The sequence below is a fragment of the Poecile atricapillus genome, chromosome W (assembly GCF_030490865.1).
Source record: "Poecile atricapillus isolate bPoeAtr1 chromosome W, bPoeAtr1.hap1, whole genome shotgun sequence".
NCBI lineage: Eukaryota > Metazoa > Chordata > Aves > Passeriformes > Paridae > Poecile > Poecile atricapillus.
The window spans coordinates 21,595,956-21,617,953 of NC_081288.1; the positions used below are offsets into that span (position 1 = coordinate 21,595,956).

The 21,998-nt window shown below is 39.6% G+C and overlaps 1 protein-coding gene across 3 annotated transcripts in view; it reads left to right on the forward strand.

Annotated features, from left to right (window-relative positions):
- The window catches only part of LOC131592364 (thromboxane-A synthase-like), a 229,298-nt gene that overhangs the window by 124,323 nt on the left and 82,977 nt on the right, over positions 1-21,998 (forward strand). For all 3 annotated transcript variants that reach the window (XM_058863822.1, XM_058863824.1, XM_058863823.1), the window contains 4 exons: positions 5,253-5,369; positions 12,619-12,707; positions 15,211-15,359; positions 17,319-17,449. In XM_058863822.1, the coding sequence (XP_058719805.1) occupies positions 5,253-5,369; positions 12,619-12,707; positions 15,211-15,359; positions 17,319-17,449 (486 nt within the window). The remainder of the gene's footprint in view (positions 1-5,252; positions 5,370-12,618; positions 12,708-15,210; positions 15,360-17,318; positions 17,450-21,998) is intronic.

The following is a 21,998-nucleotide window of genomic DNA, read 5'->3' on the forward strand; positions in this document are numbered from 1 at the left end:
GTTCCTTGTTTGAATCTGAGCAGACTGAGTGCTGATGTTTGACTCATGTAGAAGTAAATTGTTTTTGATTGGTTTTATTAGGAGTGGGCTATGATTAAGTCTAAGTTTAAGATAACAAAGTGTCTGAGATTTTGTTTTATATACAGTTTTGTTTCTCACTGTGTTGTCAAAGAACATGGAGAAGAGTAGCAGCTGGTTCTGTGGAGGTGAGTGGTTTTTAAAGGTCTTTAAAGGTACCCTTTAGGTTCTTTGAAAATTCATCTTTCATGGTACTTAAAGAGTGCATGGCTGCATTAACTGTCTTCTGCTGGCAAACCTTTATACCTCATTTTTCTATCAAAAAAATAAGAAGATGTGTCTAAAGGAGCATCATGGTGCTGTTATCTCTCTTTCTGCTCTGGGCAGTCATTGCTGGCTGCCAGAGGCTCTATCTAGCCTGCTACAAAGTTGCTAGCCTTTGACAAACTTGGGAAAGGGACAAATATTGTATGAAATACAGAAGGCTGCAGTTTTTACTCCAAGATAAAACAGGGACTCTGTGTTACTGCATGAATAGGTCCTACAGAAGTCCATTTTGACATGCTTCTTAGCACAGTTTTGTTGTGTATTGATTAGTTGTCTCCCAGGCATGGTCTGAGCACAGTTCAGAAGAAGAACATGTACCATGACCAGAAACAGTTTGGATATCTCTTTTGGTTTTGGGAAAGGGATTTAACTTTGGGGACAGGGAGTGTTCTGTTCCACTTGGCCTCAGAGCCAGATTCACTTGCCTGAATTATTTAGTAACACGGAGGAAACCAAATTGACTCATGACAAGCAAGCCAATGACTGGCTCTGAAGGGTCATCCTGAGGAACACCTTATTGGGGAGGGAATTCTTGCATCAGTTGCGGAGATGCCACTCATCTGCAAATATTGTTTTGCTTTCTCTTTTAAAAGCAGTGATGTTTTAAAGGATTTGTTTGCAAGCAAATCCCTCCAATTTTCCTTGCTGTGGTTGATGGCATGCCTGTGATTGTGGGAACTCAGCTGCACTTGCAGGTACACTGCGAGAGATTACCATGCTGCCAGTAGTTCTCATGGAGTGTTGCTGTACCAGAAATGGTTGATTACACAGGAGAAAAAAGCGCTGAGCAGTTGTTCGGTGTTTAGATAATGCTAGATGGAACATGATTCTGATTGCATTTGACTTAAAAGCAACCTCCTTTGCTGCCCCAAAACCGAAATCCCACCCCTGAAAATATTACAGCTGCCTCATATGGTAATTTTTTTTATGATTTTTATAAGCTCAAGCATTTTTAGATGCATCTAGATACCTTGTCCATTTGGAAAGGGGTGGCACTTCATCTTTCACTGAGATACTTCAGGCTCATTCTCATGCCAAATCCATTTTCATTCCTGTTATATGAACCAGTAACACAGGTTATGCAATTAGGAGGAAAGTGTTTGCAGAAACAATAAGGAAAACCTGATAAATGAAATCCACTATACACTGTCAGTCATGCTGATGGTATTCCAATAAACACAAACATATTTTTGCATGCCCAGTTTTAAAGATACAGAGTAAAATAATTTATGGCCAAAGTTGTTTTTCTTTTCTTTCAGCATTTATATGTATATAATACTGTACACATCAAAAAAATGTTAAGGGAGCATTACTATCATAAAGTAGAGTGCTAAAAAGGCAATGCTATAGTTAGTGTTGTAGTTATAATATTATAGTTAACAGGCTTTTTGTTCAGTAACTGGGTCCCTCTGTGAATGTGCTGTATACAGTCTTTATGCAATTAGGAGCACTTTTTAGGGTGAATGTTTGGTTTTAGGAATGGAATTGGTTTTCAAGACAAATGCAGTGAGATTTATATCACATCTGTTGTTATATAAGTGGAGCTTTGCCTTGCAAAGGAGATTTGTCTCATAGAGTGCACAGTTTGGGCAGCCTTCAGTTTAGGACTGGATGCAAAATTTTTTTCCAAGTGTTGCCCTGTAATTTTTTCAGGGTTTTTTTTTTTGTTGTTGTTTTTTTTTTTTTTTTCTGTATGCTATTTAAACCTTGCTTGGAAGACAAAATTGGTAATTTCCTTGTGGGAATTGTTGTTCTACTCTTTCACTGTCGTTTCTGAGTGCCTCAGAAATGTTAATGTATCATTAGCATTTCTGAGGAGGTGACGGGATATCTCCGCTTTATAAAGCAGAAGTGAAGGCTGGTGGTTGAAACATGGGTCTGAGAGTGTTTGCTGATTTGGGGGCTGCACTCAATCAGCTGATATCTTGGACTAATGCATTTCACAGGATCAAGGCACATTCCCTGTTGTTGAGTGTTCAGGAGCGCTGCAGTCAGAGTCTCAGTGTTTGAAATGAAGACTGAAGATGTAAGAAATACTCATTTTGTGACCAGCTGAGTCAAGACTTAGTGTAAATGGCTGCCCTAGCAGCACAGAAGACCTGGGAAGCAGAGAGGTAACATACGGTACTTTCTGAAAGGATGACGCTCATTTCCAATTGTCTAGAGGCTCTTTCTCCTGATTTTACTCTGCCTTTGCATATCTGTAACAAATGAAGGAGTGCTCCACTGAGTGATGGTCTTTCTAGCTGCACTTGTGATCTTCAGGAAAGATACCTACTGAAAAGTTAGAACACAGACTATTTGTTTAAAGAGGCTATTCAGAGAAAACAGTCCAAGATGTTTCCACTCTCACAGCCTGTCCAAGGTTTTCTTTGTTATTGTACAAAATAGAATAGTCTATACATATATTTAACAAGTGCCCTTATTTTGTTTTACAGTAGTTGTCTGATGACAGTACCCAAGTCAATCTCTTCCTTCAGCTTAATATGTGCTTTTCTACTTGAAAGCTGCTCATCTTTGCTCAAAACTGGTCTGTAGTGTCATCCCAGTGACATTAGTTTACTACTCTGGATGGTGTTGCTGAGAATGTAAAACTATCCCATTAGCCTGTTTGCAATATAAAATAGGCTTCTGCATTTTACAAGCTTATGCAGTGTAGTAAGAATTTGGCAAGTGTAAAGGAAAAAGGTGTTAAGGAGAGCTGGCAGCTCCTTAAAGAAACGATATTAAGTGCAAACTCTTCCAATAAGGAGGCAAGCTAAGGAAATGTAGTGGAAGACCAGCGTAGCTAAATTGCCAGTTCTTCATGGCTCCTGAAGAAAAGTTGTTTTTTGACAGAGTGGAAAGTAGGTCAGATTTCCAAGAAAAAGGATAAAAGATAGCATGTAGTGGCAATAAAATCAGAAGTAGTGAGGCACAAAAGTATATTAAAGTATTCAGGTGTGTAACAGGTTGTAAGAATTCATTTTTCATGTACTGTGGTAATGAAAGAAAGGCTGAAAGGAAAGGTCAGAGGATAAAAGGGATCATCAGATGGCATTGGGATGGCCAAAGCATCATTGTTTTGTTTGGGTCTCTCCCAGTAAAATGGATACTGTTGCTACTGATAACATGGGGCACTGTACTGCTGCTGCAGTATCCAGATCTCACATGCACAAAGGAATGTCTCTGTACCTCCTGGTAACTAGAGAAGTGTACACCTCCTGCCCACACCCACCAGTCTTAGGGTGGTTTTTCTGGAGGACATTGCTGTACAATGCCTGAAATGTATTCTGGAACAGTACACTGTTGGAAGGGAAGGGAGGAGCACAGGGTGCCTTCTTTGCAAGAATTATTCTGTACTTTTGTTAATGACTTAGAGGATGGCACTGAGTTTGCTAACAATTTATGTAGAAAGCTGGTAAGGATGAAAGATGCTATGAAAGAAAGGGCTGAAATTCAAGGTGGTTTTATTCAGTTGAACAAATCATAAAGGGAATGGTCATAGTTCAAAGAGACATGTTCCACATGTGACTCTGGGGAGTAACCAGCTTTAATGATAAAGGCTGGGGAATAACTTCCTAGGGAGTGATTGTTCACAAGGAAGTTTGAAAGTTGCAAGGAACCACAAACCAGTTCATGAGCATGTATATATAACCACTTATGCTGTGGTGTTTAATATTCCAGGGTGAATAGAGAGGAATATAGCTCGCAGAATGTCTGGGGGAAAAAAAAAATCCTTCCTTGACCAGAGTACCATGTTGGTTCACAAGGACTGTACCTTGAAAAAGTAAATGAGCAAGACTGTGCAGAGGAACAGTGCCAACACTGAACAAACAGTCCTAGAAAACATAACTGATTAGTAGGTATTGAGAATGTGGGGTAGATGGCTGCAATATGCTTAGTGTTTGTTACAGCCTTTTGTATGTATGGGTTGCTGCGAAGATGGAGAGAATAACCCAGTTTCTATGCCTGTGACAGCACAAAGACTAAAGTTCCAGCAAGAGAGAGAGATGGTGCTACCATGGTAAAAGTAGTACAGCACTGGAAGAGTTTGAGTGGGGAGGTTATTGAGTCTCTGTTATTGGAGATCTTCAGGAACAATTAAGAAACATCTTCTGACATAATATAAGATGTGGTATTTTTTGCAGTGGGGCTGGACATCTGATTCTTCTTCCAGGGAGAAGCATGTTTTTTTCTGATATGCTTACTCTTTTTTCTTTTATTTCCTTTTACTCTTTGGTGAATATCACTGTTCTCTGGACAAGAATATCTTAGATGGTGGGGGAGATTTAGTAAATTCACAGCAGTCATTTTGGTACAGAACTTCATGGGGCAGTGCTTTAAGCTACTATATTTGACCAACTGCTGCAGCTGGAAGAGTCACAGGCCACAACTTCTTAGTGAGAGTGTTGCTTATAAACAGAGTAAGGACAGGGACTTGCTTTCTAATCAACATATTTTCTGAAGACTTTCAAAATGCATGTAACAGTCTGACATACCAGCTGTCACCAGAAATTGTGTCCCCCACCAACACCGGCATGCGGTGCGTTGGCACTCTCATGTCACATGGAGAGGGAGTGTTGACAAGTCCTCTTGCTAGTCACCTTAGAATGACAAGGAAGAAGCCAGGGTTCAGTGAAGGCAATCTCAGGGGAACACCAGGAACATCAGAACCAGAGCAGTCTGAGAAAGGAGTTGCAGGGCTGGTCCAGGACTTTCACAAGCCCAAGAGAAAATGAGTGCAGCAAAAGAGAAATTTTCTCCAACCTCATCCATGTTTAGCTTGGTGTTTGGGACTGATTGGAACCTCTCTTGGTGGGACAGCAGTGCAGTGCCATTCCTGAGCAATCTTCCCAAGTTCCAAAGCCTTGAGCAGCTATGGTTGCATTTGTGTTAAAATTGAATTATGTTTTCTTTCAACTTAGAAACCGAACTTGATATCCAAGCCAATGCTTGATAGCATCCTTTGTCTTCGTGATGACAGATGGAAGTATGTGCGGAGCCTCCTGACCCCAGCCTTCAGTGATACCAAACTGAAAGAGGTAAGGTGTTATAAGGTAATATTGCTGCTTTCATAAGTTTGAAGACTTGTGCAGGCATCTGCTTTATGGATCCATGTTAAAGATATCCATATTAAGGATAGGTAAAACCTGATACTTTGTGCCATTGTATCTAGACCTGAAGAGCACATGCAGCAGAGCTTCCATAAGGCATCGTTCAGATCACAGACTCGTGAAAATCCAAATAGCTTATCTGAGGATTTGATTCTCTGTCTTCCTCTGTTTAAATCAGTTTGTTCATGAAAGTGTAGCATACTCAAGAATGACCCTTATCCCTTTTTCTCCCCTGCCCTGTTAGGAGTAAGCTTAAGTCCAGGAAGAGTTATTGCTCCCAGTTGGAACATAGCTTTTCTTGATGTGCAGAGTCAGCAGCTCTCATGTTAACACAGGAACTACTGTCAGTCTGTTTTCACTTCTCCATCTACTTCTCCTTCCCTCCTCCTCTTATTCTTTAATCCTTTCATATAATAAAATAAGTCACTGGAACAGAATGTCGTTGCCAGATAAATACCTCTGACTGAAAATAAATGTCTCTGCGCTGACCTGCTGCTAATTTCCTATGAATGTATCAGCATTTGCTCAGCCATGGGAACCCATTACCCAGTAACAAAGTCCTGTTCCAGTGATACGATATCTCTTAATTAAATGTATATAAATGATTGACTGGTTAAAACCTTCTTTCAAAGAAAGCTACAAAAAACCACCCCAACATAGAAAAATCACCTCTTTTTTTTATGTTTTATTCTGAAAGGGAATCATGCCTCACTCCAGTGCCCAGTCCTGGGTTGTAAAATTTTCCACTGGGCAGACGCTTGTGTTGTTTTGACATGCCGCTGTCGAAATCCACAGTAACATCTAAATGTGTCTGGCTCTCCCAGCTCTATAGACAGCGGTCGCTTAGCAACGCCGGCTGTCACCTCCTTATTATGGTAAATTCTAATTGGCTGCGAGCCTGCCGGAGATGCTGATTAATCACGACTGACAATGCCATTGGTTATGCGCCCTGACATTTGCTCTGTCACCGACTCCATCACGAAATTTCAGCAAGGCAAGGGTGTTTAAATATGCAAGCGATTAGTTGCACATGGCATGGTGGGGAGAGGAGAGTTTTGCATTTTCCTAGCGGAAATTAATCTGCCTTACCGCAGGTCATCGTCTCTTTGCTTGTGGACTAACAAAAGATAACTCTGCACTCCCCTCAATTTGTGGAGAGCAACCTCTGCCGGCACCAGCCGGGCAGGCTTGGCTGAGGAACACAGTGAGGGCAAGAGAGTGGAGCCTCAGGGATCCTGCTTTGGAGCTGGGCATGCACAACTGCAGGGTCTGGCCGATCAAACCAGGCTGGGAGGAGAAGTCATGGTGCTTTGCACGGCTTGCTGGTGGAGCTGGACTGCAGGAAGAATGGTAGGAGGTAAAATGGAGAGCTGGCCAGTGCCTGGTAGCTGTCTTGCATGCAAAGATTGAGATCTTTATTTTTAGCCTGATAATCAGCTTTGCCCATGCTGCCTCTTCCAAGCTCTGTGGGAAGGTGTGTGACTGTGCATGGGCTTTGGGTGGCCTGGAAATTGTCACTTTCTCCTCCCATTCAAAAGTAAGTGGGAGAAAGAGGAATGGGGCAGGTCTCTCTGAAAGGTTCAACTTTGCTTTCCTCTCCCACGCCTTCACCAGAAGTCCGTCCATCCCTACACAGACAGACACTTGCAGTAAGCCTGTGTGAGATTAGGAGCTGCTGTTGAACGGATGTGCTCCTCAGCCTTGCATTTCATTTCTACCCAAATATGTTAACAATCCTGGGATTTGAAGTTAATGCAACTTAAGTCCTTGCCCATGTGCTTTTCCTGCTGTTGCTTAATTTAGAAGCCATACCAACACTTCTCAAAGGAAATGAATGCTCATTAATTATGATCTCACTTTTTAACTCTCCCATATTTGGTACTCAGAACCTCTACAGCAGCATGGAAACAAAAATACCATGTTCTAGTATTGGCCATACTACAGAGTATCTAGCATTATCTGCAAGACATCCTGTTTATAATAAACCCTTCCTCTCTACTTTAAATTACAAACACAAATTTGGTACTAATTCATTGCCTAAGAACCTAGATATGCTATTTTATACATGTTTATAAACACTACTAGGACATTCCTCATTTCTTCTTCCAAGATAACAATTCCTTTGACAAAATCCCACACCAAAGTCTTCCACTCTGTTCACTCTGGATTACTGCCTTGACTTTGTTCTTCTATGCAGACTCCACAGTGACACTGGAGAGACTGCAGACCTCATGAGTGTCTTTGAAGAGTGGCTCCCCCTGAGTGCTGCAGCCCCTAGTGCCACTCCAAACATAGACTTGTCTGTCTGGGTGCTCTGAGAGAATTGGGAGCTATTAGCCTGTGACAGAGCAATAAATGTTAACAACTCCTTGTGCTCTCCATAGCAATCACTTCAGACAAAAGATGCAGCGAGGGACAGAGAGTTCAGCATAGGCTCCTGATATCTCCGTTTCAGAAACTCAAGAAAGGACAATTTCAGGGCTAGCAAGAGTGAGAAGAAAGAAGCTTCTTTGGCCTGGCTGCTGGAGGACAAGACTCAAGACAGAGTTAATGTGTGTTGCTAAGATTTAACCTGCAGTGTTTCACAGAGGCACGTGGGTCTGTGGGTAGAGGCGAGCTTTGCTCTTGTCACTTCAAAGAAGCGGTGTAATGTCACTGAGAAGTTCACTGAGCTTGAGGAATTTCCCCATAGCATGGCAAATATCTCCAACAGCCAGCCAGCAAATGATGAAAAGATGATTCCAGAAATTTTGAATTTTTCAAAGTTACAGGAAATGAACTGATACTAGAGGTTATAAAGTTGTTGGGTAGCCAATATCATGATTTCTGTGTGTCTGCAGAGAGTTGTTTTTGTAACATTTTTCAAGAGTTTCTGACATGTTCTCCAGCTTTCTCTTTTCTCAATTCGTCTTTAAAAGCTGGGCACTGTTTCACTTTGTTTTTATGGATTTCGATGTCTTGGGTGTTCTCCCTTTTTAATGTTCTTTTTCTAACAAGCATGTAAAGATTACTAACGGAGTCCATTCCAGCTGAAGGAAGGTTTGGCTCTGGATAACACTGAATGCAAATACTGTAGTGGTGATGAATATAGCATGAAGCAATAGACTTGTAAGCTTGATCCTGCAGTAAGATTGGGAAGCATCCCATGTGAGATGCCACTGGAGTTGGTAGCAGATCTAATAATAAGCTCTTTCCAGTAAGACCCCTGAATGAACCTCATAGTGCCATTGCTATGGGAGCACTAGGAATGGAAAATGAGAGATAGGAGGCAGGAAACCCAAGAAATGTCACTTCCAGCTCTGCCATTGACTGCCTGTGGGTGATCTGACAGAATCTACTTAAATTCTCTGCACATGAAACAACTTTTTTCTGTTAAGTGGGAGCAAGACCAATCACTGAAAGTTGATCCAAGATGTAATTCATGAGGAATTGGTGAATTATAATACCTAGAGGCTCTAAGTAACAGAAACATTTCCCAGTGTTCCTGTCATGCTCTCCTCAGCTGTTACGTATTGAAACAAGCTGACATGTTAGTGATCTTGCTGTACCAACCTTGATTCTCTATTTAGTATTTCTTATTTTGTTCCTCTTCTTTTTGCTGTGGTGCCTATGATGATCCTGCAGTTCTGGACTCCTTGTCAGACTTGATAAATAGCTTTACTCTCTTTTACAGCCAACACCAGCAGAAAACCTATTGATTTTTATTTATTCTGATGGTGCTGCAGTAGTCTTGTCATCTCCTATCAGTATGCCAGGGATCCTTTCCTCCATTAACAAACCATTTAAACAAAACAGAACACAAAAATTAAAGGAGAGCACAGCTTAATGTAGTATTGTCCTAAATGACCTGTGAAGTGGAGTTTGTGTTGAGGCATTTCTTTCAAACAAAGGGAGACATAAAGCAGAACTGGTAATAACATGGCAGAACAGTGAAAAAAAATCCTCTAGTGTCACTCTCAGGCATGTAGATCTTTCATGTCCCACTAGGACATTAGATCTGGCAGTCCAACCATTAAGTTTTACTTGATTTGCTGTTAGTCTGTGCACATTGGTCAAAGGCATTTTGGGAGTGTCTCTGGAAACTGCTGTTGCTGCTGGACAAAGCAAGTGTGCTCACCTAAGGCAAAGCAAATCACTAATGTAAAAACTGATATGTGAAATGTGCATAAACTTGAGCCACAGGCCAACATCTTGTTGAGTTGCTCATTTTGGCTAAGTTGTGCCCAGGAAGAGCAGGACTTCACTCTCAGGTGAAACAAATCATCTCATAAAACATCTTTCTGATACTCTGCTCTTTTCCTGGTTTTGTTCAGGGACTTGAATTCTGGAAGAAAAGTGATTCTTGTCTTTTTTCTCATTCTCCTTCCTTTACATTTCATAACACTGGTGGGACAGGAGGCCCAATATGACTTCTGCTTGCCGTCTGTGAGCAGTAAAGTCTCCAGTGTATCTGCCTACAGTGAATATGATCCAAATTTCTAGTTTCTAGTTTGGATGCTAATAATAAGGGGAATAATAATACTGGTGAATACTGAGGGCCACATCTAACTAGAGGAATGTGACTCTGATGCCTTTGAATAGTGCAAAGATCCACATGCTCTGTGCATACGGAGAATCAGAAGCTAATTGTTGTTATGTGCCAAATAGCATATTGGCAGGATTCATACAGCAAAGCCCCTGGCATCATGAAAACCCTAACCCCAAATGCTCTTCCTTGGCAAAAAGAAAGAAATTTGGACTCTGGGCTACTCTTGCTATTAGATAACTGTCAGATCAAATATTTACAGGGACCATATTGTTTAGATCTTTCTTCATCCTGTACTCTCAGCCAGTCTGAACACAAAGCAGCTGGGTCTTATTTACCCACCAAGAACTGAATCTCAGGCAGGTTATGCAGGTTTTATGTTCTGACTGGCAAATCAGAATGTATGGGAAGTCACTGATATCCAAGGCAGTGTAGGTCAATGTGTCTGTTTCTGTGCCAGTTTCTACACTTGGTATAGTTTACCTCCCCTGACACTACTTTATTTTTCTTGACAATCAGACAAAGATTTTGAGGTGTTATGAGACTTGAGAATGTTTCAGTCTGTGGTCTTTTTAGTTTGCAATCTTGGACTAATTTATGTCCCCCAGGGGAATAAAAAACCCAAACCTAACCTAGGATTTTGGAGCAGATATCCCCTGTAGCTTTCACATACAAATAATTGTGTTATTAATGTGGCTGTTATTATCATGCTAACAGTAAATCAAATCCATGTGCCCCGTTCCTGTTTTCCTGGTTAGATTTCCTAATAAAAATACCTTATGGCTAGGAATGAATTGCAACAGTATTTTTAAAGGCTGGTGGAATGTGCAAAGTGCAGAGGTGCTGTGGGATGCCCTGGCCAGACATACATGCCCCTGACATCTCTGCCAGCTGTTGAAAAGTGATAGCAACCAGCTGGCTGGTTACAGATCTGGTGGTGTGATGAAGAATAAAAGAGAAAATAAGGCAATAAAGGGAAAATCTGAAATGATCACCATCTGTTTCAGAAACATCATACCTGTTAAAAAAACGGATTTTCATTTTGCTCTCCTTGGCTGGTTCAATTCACTGGGGGGGCCTGGACCCAGAGATTATGAAGTATTTCACCTTGGTTCAATCTGTTGAACAGAAATGTATTAATTTGGTTGAACCATTTGAGAAAAAGCTTGCTGCAGGGGACCTTCTTTGGATAGCCAAAAGGGGAAGAAGACTGCCACATACTGCAGTGTGCACCTCCCAAAAGCGTAACAGCTACTTTTACCAGACACTAATCTGGCACGGAGTTGCCTTGTGAGACTGTGGCAAAGCCCAAATCGACCTGGCTTTGCTGTGCAATTTCTCTCACATAGGCACGGGACCTCGAGAGCAGCTAGACACATTCTTGAGTCAGACGTGTGCCTTCGGAAAACATATTGGATGCTCCCGCGTTGGCCTTTTGACTGTGTATAGTCGTGCCCATGTGTTAAGATGGCAGTGTGCCTGTGCACAAAGTGTTATGCCAGTTTCACAGAGGTAGAAGTGCCAAGCAAAATGGACTTGGCTGGGCAGGCTGCATAGCTCTCAGAGTGTGCTGCGAGGCTGCAGTAAGTCTTTTTTGGTAACAAGAATGTCAGAGGAGTAGGATAAGTATGTTCTCATGTTTGTTGACATCTGTGTGCTGAAGGAGGTAGTTCAGGAAGGAAAGGCAAGTTTCTGTGTGTGTGTTGCTGATACTTAGCATAGTTGTTGAGGCAAGACTCTGGTATTAAGTTGTAGGCTGTTCTTGGTAGTCTATATGGAAAGAGCTATAGGATATAATTCCTTTTGGTTCATGGCTGGATTGTCCTCCTTCCTCTGTCCCCCCATTTGGTGCAATCAGGAAAGTGTCTGATTCCTCATAGGTAGGAAGCTAGAGAGACAGAAAGTGAGACCTTAATAAGGCCTTGATGTTTTCCTGTGCTAAGGTTTCCATGGAGCCTTAAGAAGAGACTATTGCACTGTTGGCTACAGCCAAGCTGTGGTTAAATCTACCTGACCAGCAAGTGTCAGTGACTAGAAAGATGAATAAATTCACACAAATATCCATTTAATGGCATCAGCACTTCAGAAAAGCCTTTCTTCCTGTACCAATAGCAGTTTGCCCTTAGCAGCTTGTAGTGGTATCCAGGGTCATTTTCTAGTGTACATGTTAAGCCCCTCAAACTGAGAGACAGCAGGATAGAACTGATGCCAGTGCCTTTACAGGACTTGGGAAAACATTATTCCTTCTGCCCTGGAGCATATGTAACCTAAATGTGATGTAGTCCAAATAAAGATCATGATAAATCCTTGTTTGGAATAGGGAGTGATTAAACAGAGAGGGGGACGTTTTTGCCTGATAGCACTCTGTGTATGTACTGGGGCAAGAACTATTGGTCAGGTAGGTGACACAGCCCCTTGTATTTAGGCCCAGAGCTGGAGAAGGGCATCCCTGTAAGTTGTAGGTTTATTTTGAGCAGAAACTGCCAACATTTCACCTTACCTGTGCATAAGTGCCTCACAACACCTGCAGAGGAACCTGAGCTCTCTATCCCATTTATCCGATAAAAATAATTTAAAATCATTATTTTTGTTTGTTGTTCTTTTTCTTAACATTTTAATGTTTTTTTCACAATTCAATATATTCCTTTCCAGATGACACCACTGATAAATCAGGCCTGTGACATCCTGCTGTGTAACTTGAAGGTCTACGCAGATTCTGGCAAAGCTTTTGATATCCAGAGGTATGTTCAACATGCCAAAAATTAGTAGCAGTTTATTAAAAAAAAAGAAAAAAGTCAATAGCAGCAGTTATTCTAAATTCACACTTACTGTATAAAAGATTTTTTTACCTCCCTCACTTTAAAAAGTGGAGATCATAGTTTAATAGAGAGTGTGTCTGATAAAAGCCTTTTCTTCCTGGGGACAGCCATTGCATACTTGAAAAGTAATTTTGGTAAAGCATCTAATGTATTTCTGGCAGTTATTTAATGAAGTTTTAACAGCTGGAAGAACAAAGGAAGGCTGCACCCGTCCCTGTCCAGTCTGTTCTCTACAGGCTGCCAATAATGTACAAACATAAGAATTGATCTAGTATCAAATATATCTAGTCCATCACTCTTTTACTTTTTTTCATATGAAGTTTCTTCCTGCACTTAATCATTCTTACCACTTTTTTCATAACCCTCTCTCATAGCATGCTAGGTTTTTGTGAAACAACAGGATCAGTACTCTAAATGAAAATGCACCATTGATTTATAAAATGACATTTTAATATTTTCCATATTGTACTTTTTCTCATTTGTTATGCATTTAATATCCTATTATCTTTTCTGTTGCTCTTTCATCAGAGGTCTTCACTGAACTGTTCACAACGCTGTTCTGAACATCTACTCCATTCTCTGAGTAGATGCATTTCCTCTAAGATCCTGGGTAGTAGTTCAAATGCATTCTTTCTAACAGGCACTATTTTTGCTTCATTTTGCTTACACTTCATTTGCTGGGTTGGTCAGTGCCCTCTGAAGATCTTCATGATTTTTACCAAACTGAAGCAGCACAAATAATATTGTTTCATCAGAAAAAATGGATATTTAGCCACAATTTATTCATCTTTTTTTCCAAGTACATGTGCACATGTACATGTGCATGTTCACACGGGCACTTGCAAGTGTGTGTGTGTGTGTGTGTGTGTGCGCATGCACAGAGATCTCTTTATTAAACAGCTGAAGAGATGCTATGAAGCCTCAAGATACATTATACTAGCCTACTGCTGGGATGAAAACTGACCTTTTCAGTCCTTCCAGTCTTTTCCCTTATTTCCATTCGCCCTTTGTCTTTGACTGGTCTTTTAGCTATTGATCCATTATAGGGTTTCACCTCTCAAGAGACACTTTGGAAAAGACCCTTTGAAAGTATAATGGAATGATGTTGACCATCTCGGAACATGATCTTCCAGTTGTTTTACCATAGTACCGTTTCTGCAGGTTTGATGTGTTTATAAATGTGATTCTCATTCCACTGCAGTTTTACAGAATTGCCTTGGGAGCTCGTTTTTTTGGATATATCTGTAACCTCCTGTGACCTTAGTTGTCTTTAGATGTTTTGTGTTTGCCAACAACTCAAAATTCAGTTTTTAAGGTTGGTTTTGTTTTTTTTTCAGTACCTTGGAGAGGTAGATGATTGAGTCCTTCTGAAATAATTGCTTTATAGCAGTGCCCCCTCTTTTAACATTTTAACTTCTAATGATGCTTTTTGTGAATGTGTGTGTGTTTGAATGAGTTGAAGACCAAAAGAACTTACTTGGTTTTGCATTGTTGTTGTTATCTTCTAAATCTTCTCTGGTGTGATCAGAATGAAAGATCACAAAGATCATAGTTTAAAAATACTGATTCATGTAATACATACAGGATATAATGGGCCTGACTCCTGTTCTTCTCTTCATATATGCTCACTCAGATTAAACCCCCAGAGATTGATATTAGCCTTTTGTAAGGATCATGGAAGTACAGATGTTGCTTACTTCACCACAGATCAGAATTCCAAGGATATTTTACATTCTCAGTCCACTTATCTCAAATCTTTATAGAGCTGCCCATTAGGAAAATAAAGATGGTAAGACAACTGGATAGATGTTCAGATATGCAGGGAGCCATTTAGTAAGTTCTGAAGTTTCTAGATCATGGTCCACAGATCATTTGGCGTTCTCAAAACACCGTCTGCTCCTCTGCAGAGATACAGATTTCGCATGATGTCAGTTTCTCTTGGTTTTGTCCAGAGTTACACTACAAAGGAGGTATGAAGAAGAAGGAAATCCTTAAAGACCTTTAAGATTAAGATTTAAGATTAAGAGCTTTGACTGGACTGGAAGTAGGTGTGGTTTTTGCAGTTAAAAATGAGAAAGGAATGATCTCATTTGTTAGGATGAATGCTAAGAAAATGCTTATTCGTCTCTGATGTGTTACATTTGATTTCTAGGTCATAACAAATGAAATTGTTTTTAATAAAATGTTAGTGGAACTACTGAGCAGTATGAAAATAAGTTCACTTTGTAGATGTGGAGAAAGTTATCATTATCAAGCATCAGCATTTGTCAGAATGATGGAAACATCTCTGGTTGGCACAGCTCAAGTCTGAAAGAAAAAAGAAACTTGGTGGCAAAAATTAATGTTTTATGATGTTTGTAGAAGCAAGATATTAATGGTTATGTGATTTGTAGATAATGATTTATCATTTTTCAATTAAATGCAGGTGTTACAACTGCTTTACCTTGGATGTTGTTGGTAGTGTAGCCTTTGGTACTGAGGTGGATTCTCAGAAAAATCCTGATGACCCCTTTGTTAAGAATTGCAGAACATTCTTTGAAATGTCTTTGTTTAAGCCTCTTCTCATTCTAATCCGTGAGTATAGTCTACATTTGTCTACTTTCTTGTGTTAAGTTCATAAAATTCATTCTCAAATTTCAAAATATGCTGAAGCCAGAGCAGAAAGTATTATAACTGACATTATTCAGAGGGATTCAGAATGCAACCTACAGGCCACTTCTACCCTTGAGATTTCTACCATATGCTCTACAGGTCTTGTCACCATTAATGAGACTTACTCCAGAAACTGAGAGTCCAGGAACAATACTCCTGGTTCATCTGACAGGAAAGTTTCTGTGTCCTGCAGTTTCTACAATACTTACATAATACACTTCTTACTAAAACAGAGTAATTGCCCTTTGGGACCTAAGTGTAAAGTTTTTGTGCACTTGGTTTGCTTAGTAGAGACTGAAATCCCATCCATTAAAAACCCACTAAAGAAAAGACGTGGAAGAATATAAACAGATTGTGTAAGTACTCACAATTCTTTTTTGAATACTGTCCACAGCCTGGTTGATGTTTCGAAGGATAAAGATCACAAGTGTCATGAAGAGAATGCATTTATTTTAGATTAATAGATAGGCAGTGCAAGAGTAGGGTATATGGCCATGTAGTTGTAGGGCATGAAAGCTTAAGGCTTCATGGTGGTGATGATCTTGATAATTCAAGGGCAGTAAGAATCAGAGCTGAGGTAGCCATGGCATAATTAAGGCTTTTGAGGTTTTATCATCTTGTTATCTAGACCTGCACACAGTAGTTTCAGGTGGCACAGTGGCGAAGTTTCCTGTGCCCATCTGATCCTGCTGGCATTACAGATTGCACCTGTACTTGCAGTGCATCAACTGTTTCCTTCTGGAATTGTGTATCCAAATTGCCCTGGGGTTCACGTTTAACCTGATTGCAAAATGTGATTTGTAACCAATTTCTTAAGGGACAGAAATGTGCACCTATACATCTAAGAGTGTGTCCTTCATTAAAGAAAGTTTCTGTAGTGTTTGGACTTGGATTCCTTGGTTCACCTCTTTCTGCTTGTTCATTAATGTGGTGAGAATTTCCACGATGTAGTTGCCCTGTTGGCAGGACAGGTTATTTCCAACGATTGATTTGTTAGTCATAAGTTGTTCATAAGTTAATGAGGAGTTTATTAGGATGTAAGGCTTCACTCAGGTTTCTAGGTTGTGACTATAAAAGTCAGGACTGGAGACAATTCTTGTGATAACATCCCACTTCCTGAGTCTGTGGCTTGTTTAGAGAAGCAAAATAAATAGATTCATGTAACAGTCTGCGTTGGAAGACTTAAAAAGTCATCTAGTCAATCCTCTGAAATAAGCAGAGATGTCTTCAACTAGGTCAGTTTGCTCAGAGCCCCGTCCATCCTGGTCTTGGATGTTCCCGGGGATCTTCCTGGGGATGGGGCATCCACCACCTCTCTGGGCAACCAGTGCCCCTGTTTTACAAGCTTCATTGTAAAGAACTTCTTCCTTATATCTAATTTGAATTGGCCTACTTTTAGTTTAAACCCCATAGTCTTTGTCCTACTGCAAAAGGCCCTGCTAAAGAGCCCCATCCTTCATATAGATCCCTAATACTGGAGAGCTGTAAACAGGAATGAAAAAAATACCCAATTTCAAGCTGCTAGGCCAGTTCAAGATCCCCCCCCTTCCCTATATAATTATCTGATCAGGCAGGGGAAATAGTGCTCCCCTTTGTTGTGGTGGCTTTGTGACACCAAAAATCTGAAACAAACTCCTGAGGCATTGTGGAAACAAGATTGGAAGGCATCTGTCTGGAGAGTCCTGGACAGCAGGACATCTCTAAAAGGCAATCCTCTTTTTCTTCCACCCCCACAGGTTGCTAAAGGGAGAGGAAAAATCAGCTTTCGTATAAGGAACACATTCCTCTTGATAAGTTTTATAATATTAAGGAAGAGTGAGGGGGACTATTATATGCCCTCTCAGTCTGATTCAATGTTTTCTTCCTTAAAATCTCTTACAGTTTCTTTCCCATTCATAATGATCCCATTGCTACGCATTTTTCCCAACAAGAAACAAAAGAAACTGAATGGATTTTTTATCCAAACCATAAAAAATGCAATTGTCTACAGACACCAGCAAGATGCAGCTGAGGTAAGACTATTTCTTTGATAAATATATGGATAAGCAAATGTTTTGAGAAAAAAATAGAAGTGGCATAAGCCTCTGTTTGAAAAACAAACTGAATCTCTTTGAACATTCAATGTATTTTAATGATGATTTGATTAATTTTTAGCTTCATGTACCATCAGGCAGAATTGTTAACACTTCAATTCCAATATTGCTTATCTTAGTATTTCTCTTCAAGTAAGGATGTGAAAAGGTTACATCTGGGATGACTTCTTAGCCTAGTTTCTAGAACCAGAAGAAAGGACTCAAGACTGTGGAATTTTTTCTCACCCTGAAGTCATATGTCATGTCTACACTACTTTTCTTCAAGGACCAGAGAAAAAGAAGCCCCCACTGAGTGCTTCAACCCAGTCTCTACCTAAGAGCTGGGGCAGGTTTTCACAGAGTCCTGTGACAGTTCCTGCTGCTTTGGAACATGGGAAGAACCTGAATGTCTGGTTAGAGCAGTCACCTGATGCTGAGATGGCTAAATGGAAGGGTAGTAAATACCACCTGAAGTGTGCAAACAAATGGCTACCCATTGTTAGCAAATAATTTGTTACCTCTTTTTTTGGACATAAGGAACTCTGAGGAGGTTTTTTGTGTTTGTTTCTAATCACTCTTGTTTTATGAAGTCTGTGAAGGCACATCAATTTTTATGAAAGTCTCTCTATTTTTGGTATATGAAGCATTTGGAACGTAGGCCTGTGCTTTGGGTCTGTGATACAAAAGTTCTTCTTTTGTCCAAAAAAGCAAGCATGAAAGGAAATTAAATCCCAAGATTTCACTAAATTTCATTTTATTTTTCCTTTCTTCTCCTTTCTTTCCACTGAGTTTTATTTCATTTCATTTCATTCCTTGTCATTTCATTCCTTTCATGAAATGAAATCCCAAGATTTCATTTAATTTCATTTTGTTATGTTTCATATAATTTAATTTTTTCATTTCATTTAATTTCATTCTTTGATTTGGCACGTCATTTCTTTTCATGAAATGAAAACTCATTTTGTGAAAGGACATGAAATCTTGAGATTCCATCTAATTCCATTTTCCTATATTTCCTTTAATTTCTTTTAATTTCTTTTAATTTAACTTCATTTCATTTCATTCCTTAATTTTTCAATATAATTTTCATTCATTCATGAAATCCCAAGATTTCGTTTAATTTCTTTGTTTCATTTATTTTATTTTAATGTTTTTAAAATTTAATTTCCCTTTATTCCATGATGTTTCATTTAATTTTATTATTTGATTTTTCATTTTATTTCCTTTCATGAAATGAAAATTCGTTTCATGAAAAGAAATGAAATCTTGAGATTTCATTTAATTTCATTTCTTTAGGTTTTCTTTCATTTATTTTCATATTTTTTCATTAATTTTTTTTTTCATTTCACTTCATTTCCTTTTACTGCATGAAGTTTCATTCCTTTTCTTTTCATGAAGGAATATGGATGTGTAGTGAGAAACAAAGAATATCGGTGAGAATTCCATTTTTAGGTAACTGAGACAAATTTTTGCATAACAATTGGCATGAAACACAACATCCACATGAAGGAAACCATTAATATTGTATCAGCATAGGTGAGAATGGATTCTCCCAACTTACTCTCACAGCTTCGCCCCATGGAAGCCATTTTCAGGGTAAAATAAATTTTGGTTTACCCTACATTACTTCCAGGACACATTTAAAAATAACATTTATATTCACACATATTGCTGCTCTTTGACTTTCTGCAGCGATATCTCATTTCTACATTTGTTGCAGTTTATCACATGCTGCTTGTTGTTCCTTCAGCCCACCTTCATCAGTCTTTGCTTTTCTTTTCACCCAAAAGATGGTAAGCACCACTGACTGGCCACAAACAAGTCATGATTCATAAACGTGGTTCCTGGCCCAGGCTGAGTGCTGCAGGAATATTTTCTGGCAGTGATGATGTGTATAAACTGCTTGTAGGCATTTCTCCTGCATAGGTCCAGCGTGAACTTCTAATGGCATACAGATATGGCTGTAGGTATGGACAGCTTTAAATCATGCCAAAGGGGTCTGCATGGAAAGTCTATTCTGTGGATGAATTATGGATGGATAAAAGGGGCAATGAAACAGCCTAATGTGGATTAAAAATGGTTGCTGTATTAGCCGTTATTAGTGAAATGCAGTTGTTTCTGTGGCTGTAGCACTGAGGGGATCAATCCTTCCACTGTGCTAGAGCTGATCACTCCCTTTAACAAGGGAAAACTCAGAAGAAGGCAAGATTGTAGTGAGAAGATCAGGATGCAGAAATCTGCATGATGCAGCCTGTTTGCAGGTTAGAGTGGCTGATGGAGCAGAGGCTTATGGTTCTGTTGGGAGGGATATTGGGAGGTGCTGTAAGAGATAACACGTGGCAGTAGCTGCCCAACACCAGGACAATGTGGAAGGAAGTGCAAGGTCCATGTTTGCCTCAGCAGTGTATGCACAGCTCCATGACTACCTGGGGACCTGTCTGCTCATGGACTTTTGCTTAGTTTGCAAAATTGGCATATAGGAACTATTTCAAGTGCTAGGCTTTAGACACTTAGGGACAGATTTCTAAAGGCAAATTAGGTCCCCTTTGCAGTTCAGGATCATTATTGTTCAAAAGTGACTGGAAAGTTTGGAGCTTTCTTTTTTCTCTTTTCACTGCCTGTCTTGTTATATGCTTTTAGAATTTTGAGTGTTTTAGGTTGGTGGCACATGAGTCTTGTTACAAATATAGGCAACTAATATTTGCCAGAGACATAAAAATGGTGTGTGAAACAGAACAAAATGCAGGTTTTTTTCATTTTAATGCAGAAATTAAATCTGTAGAGATTAGGTGCCCCAGATAGCCCTGCATGTGAAGGGGAATTGTCCTCTGTCCTAGGTCTCAAATGATGAAATGTACCCACTGAAACCAGCTGGAGTTTTGGCACTGAATTTTAATAAGGCCAAGATATAACTAGCAGCCACTGGTTCTTTGTGCTAATAATGAGAGCTATAAGCAAAGTTTTATGGTCTCCCTGAGGTGCATTAGGCCAATGGGTATTCCTTAGTTTGCCACATTCCTAGATGTTACATTGTGTGCATCTTTTACTCCCCATTGATTTTATCACCATTAAAAATGCTTTGGGATTCTTTTCTTGAGGGGAGGGGGTAGGGAGGATAAAAAAAGCCTTTGGAACAAACTGTAAAACAATGAAAAGCTCCACGACAGTGATTCAGCTAAAGCTTGTCTTCCTCTCATCTACAGCTAATGTGAACAAAGAATAAAGAAAGGCCAAAAAACAATGTGACAAGCAAAGTCAGCCTGTTATCATCCCTGTTCTATCAGTAAATGAAACAATGCTTCTGAATGCCTAAAGATAATCCCTTGGGTAGATAGTAATTTTACAGCCAGGTTTAGATCTAATAATATGCTTGCAGTTTATATGAGATCTGTGATGTCACTTTCTCTCATCCCATCAGTTAGTGGTGCAGATGTAATTTTAATTATATATTATCATTCTGTGGTCACTCAAATAATTTTAGTCCTGGATATTCCACTCATTTGGCTTATGTACAAAAACATTTAATGCTTGTACTTTAGAAATTTTAATACATTACATTTATTCATGGATTCAAATTATTGTAAAAGGCTTTTCCCACTATTTACAGAAGAGCAAATTTACCCTGCTCAGAAGAAACAGCACAAATTTAATGCACCACTTAACACCTACTTTAAAGAATCCAGCAAGATTTAAATGTTCAAATACCTTACCCTGATTATCTGCCCAGGTTTAAATTTTTCCCTCAGGCAAAATGTTTCCAAAGACAGGCAGATAGGCTATTTGTTTACGTCAATAAATGATACTTTGATAGATTTTCATTTAATAATCTGATATGCAAATTGTTTTTGTGTTAGAGCTATTCTTATATCCTGTCATAGCTCAGTTCTTAACCTACGGGTTTCTTTTAAATTATGATGTCTAGATGAAGGAGTCTTTCATAGTCCTCAAAACTGAGACTCCTTTCTAAAGTTGTGGGTTGAAACAAAGCTCCCTGTCAGCAGATGAAGGTCCAGAGTTTCATCTGTAATCCATAGTAAAAACAACACCGGTAATGTAACAATTTAAGGCTATTGCAAAACATTATTTTTTGAAAGTCACAACAGATCTGTGAGATAATCCACTAATGAAAATACACATCCTTTAACAAGGAGAAGTGGAGAATTCATAGAGGCTTCAACACACTCGTCTGATATTTCCTGATTTTTCCAGTCATACTGTCTGCTATGAATGCATAATTCAAGGTCACATAATCCATGCCAGGCCAGTAGTGATCTGATTTTGTTTCTTATGACCATCAGCTGCTTCTTGATGCCAATTTGGAATGAGAGGGTGACAAAGCACAGGCAAGTATCACCAGAACCATACCCTGGCATTTGCTGTTCAGTCAATCTGGCTGGAGTCTTAGGGACTACTTGGGTGCTTTTAATGCAGATGAAGAGCAGACAGAAGGAACAGGGGAAGAGTGTGAAGGCTGTGCTTCTGTGAGCCA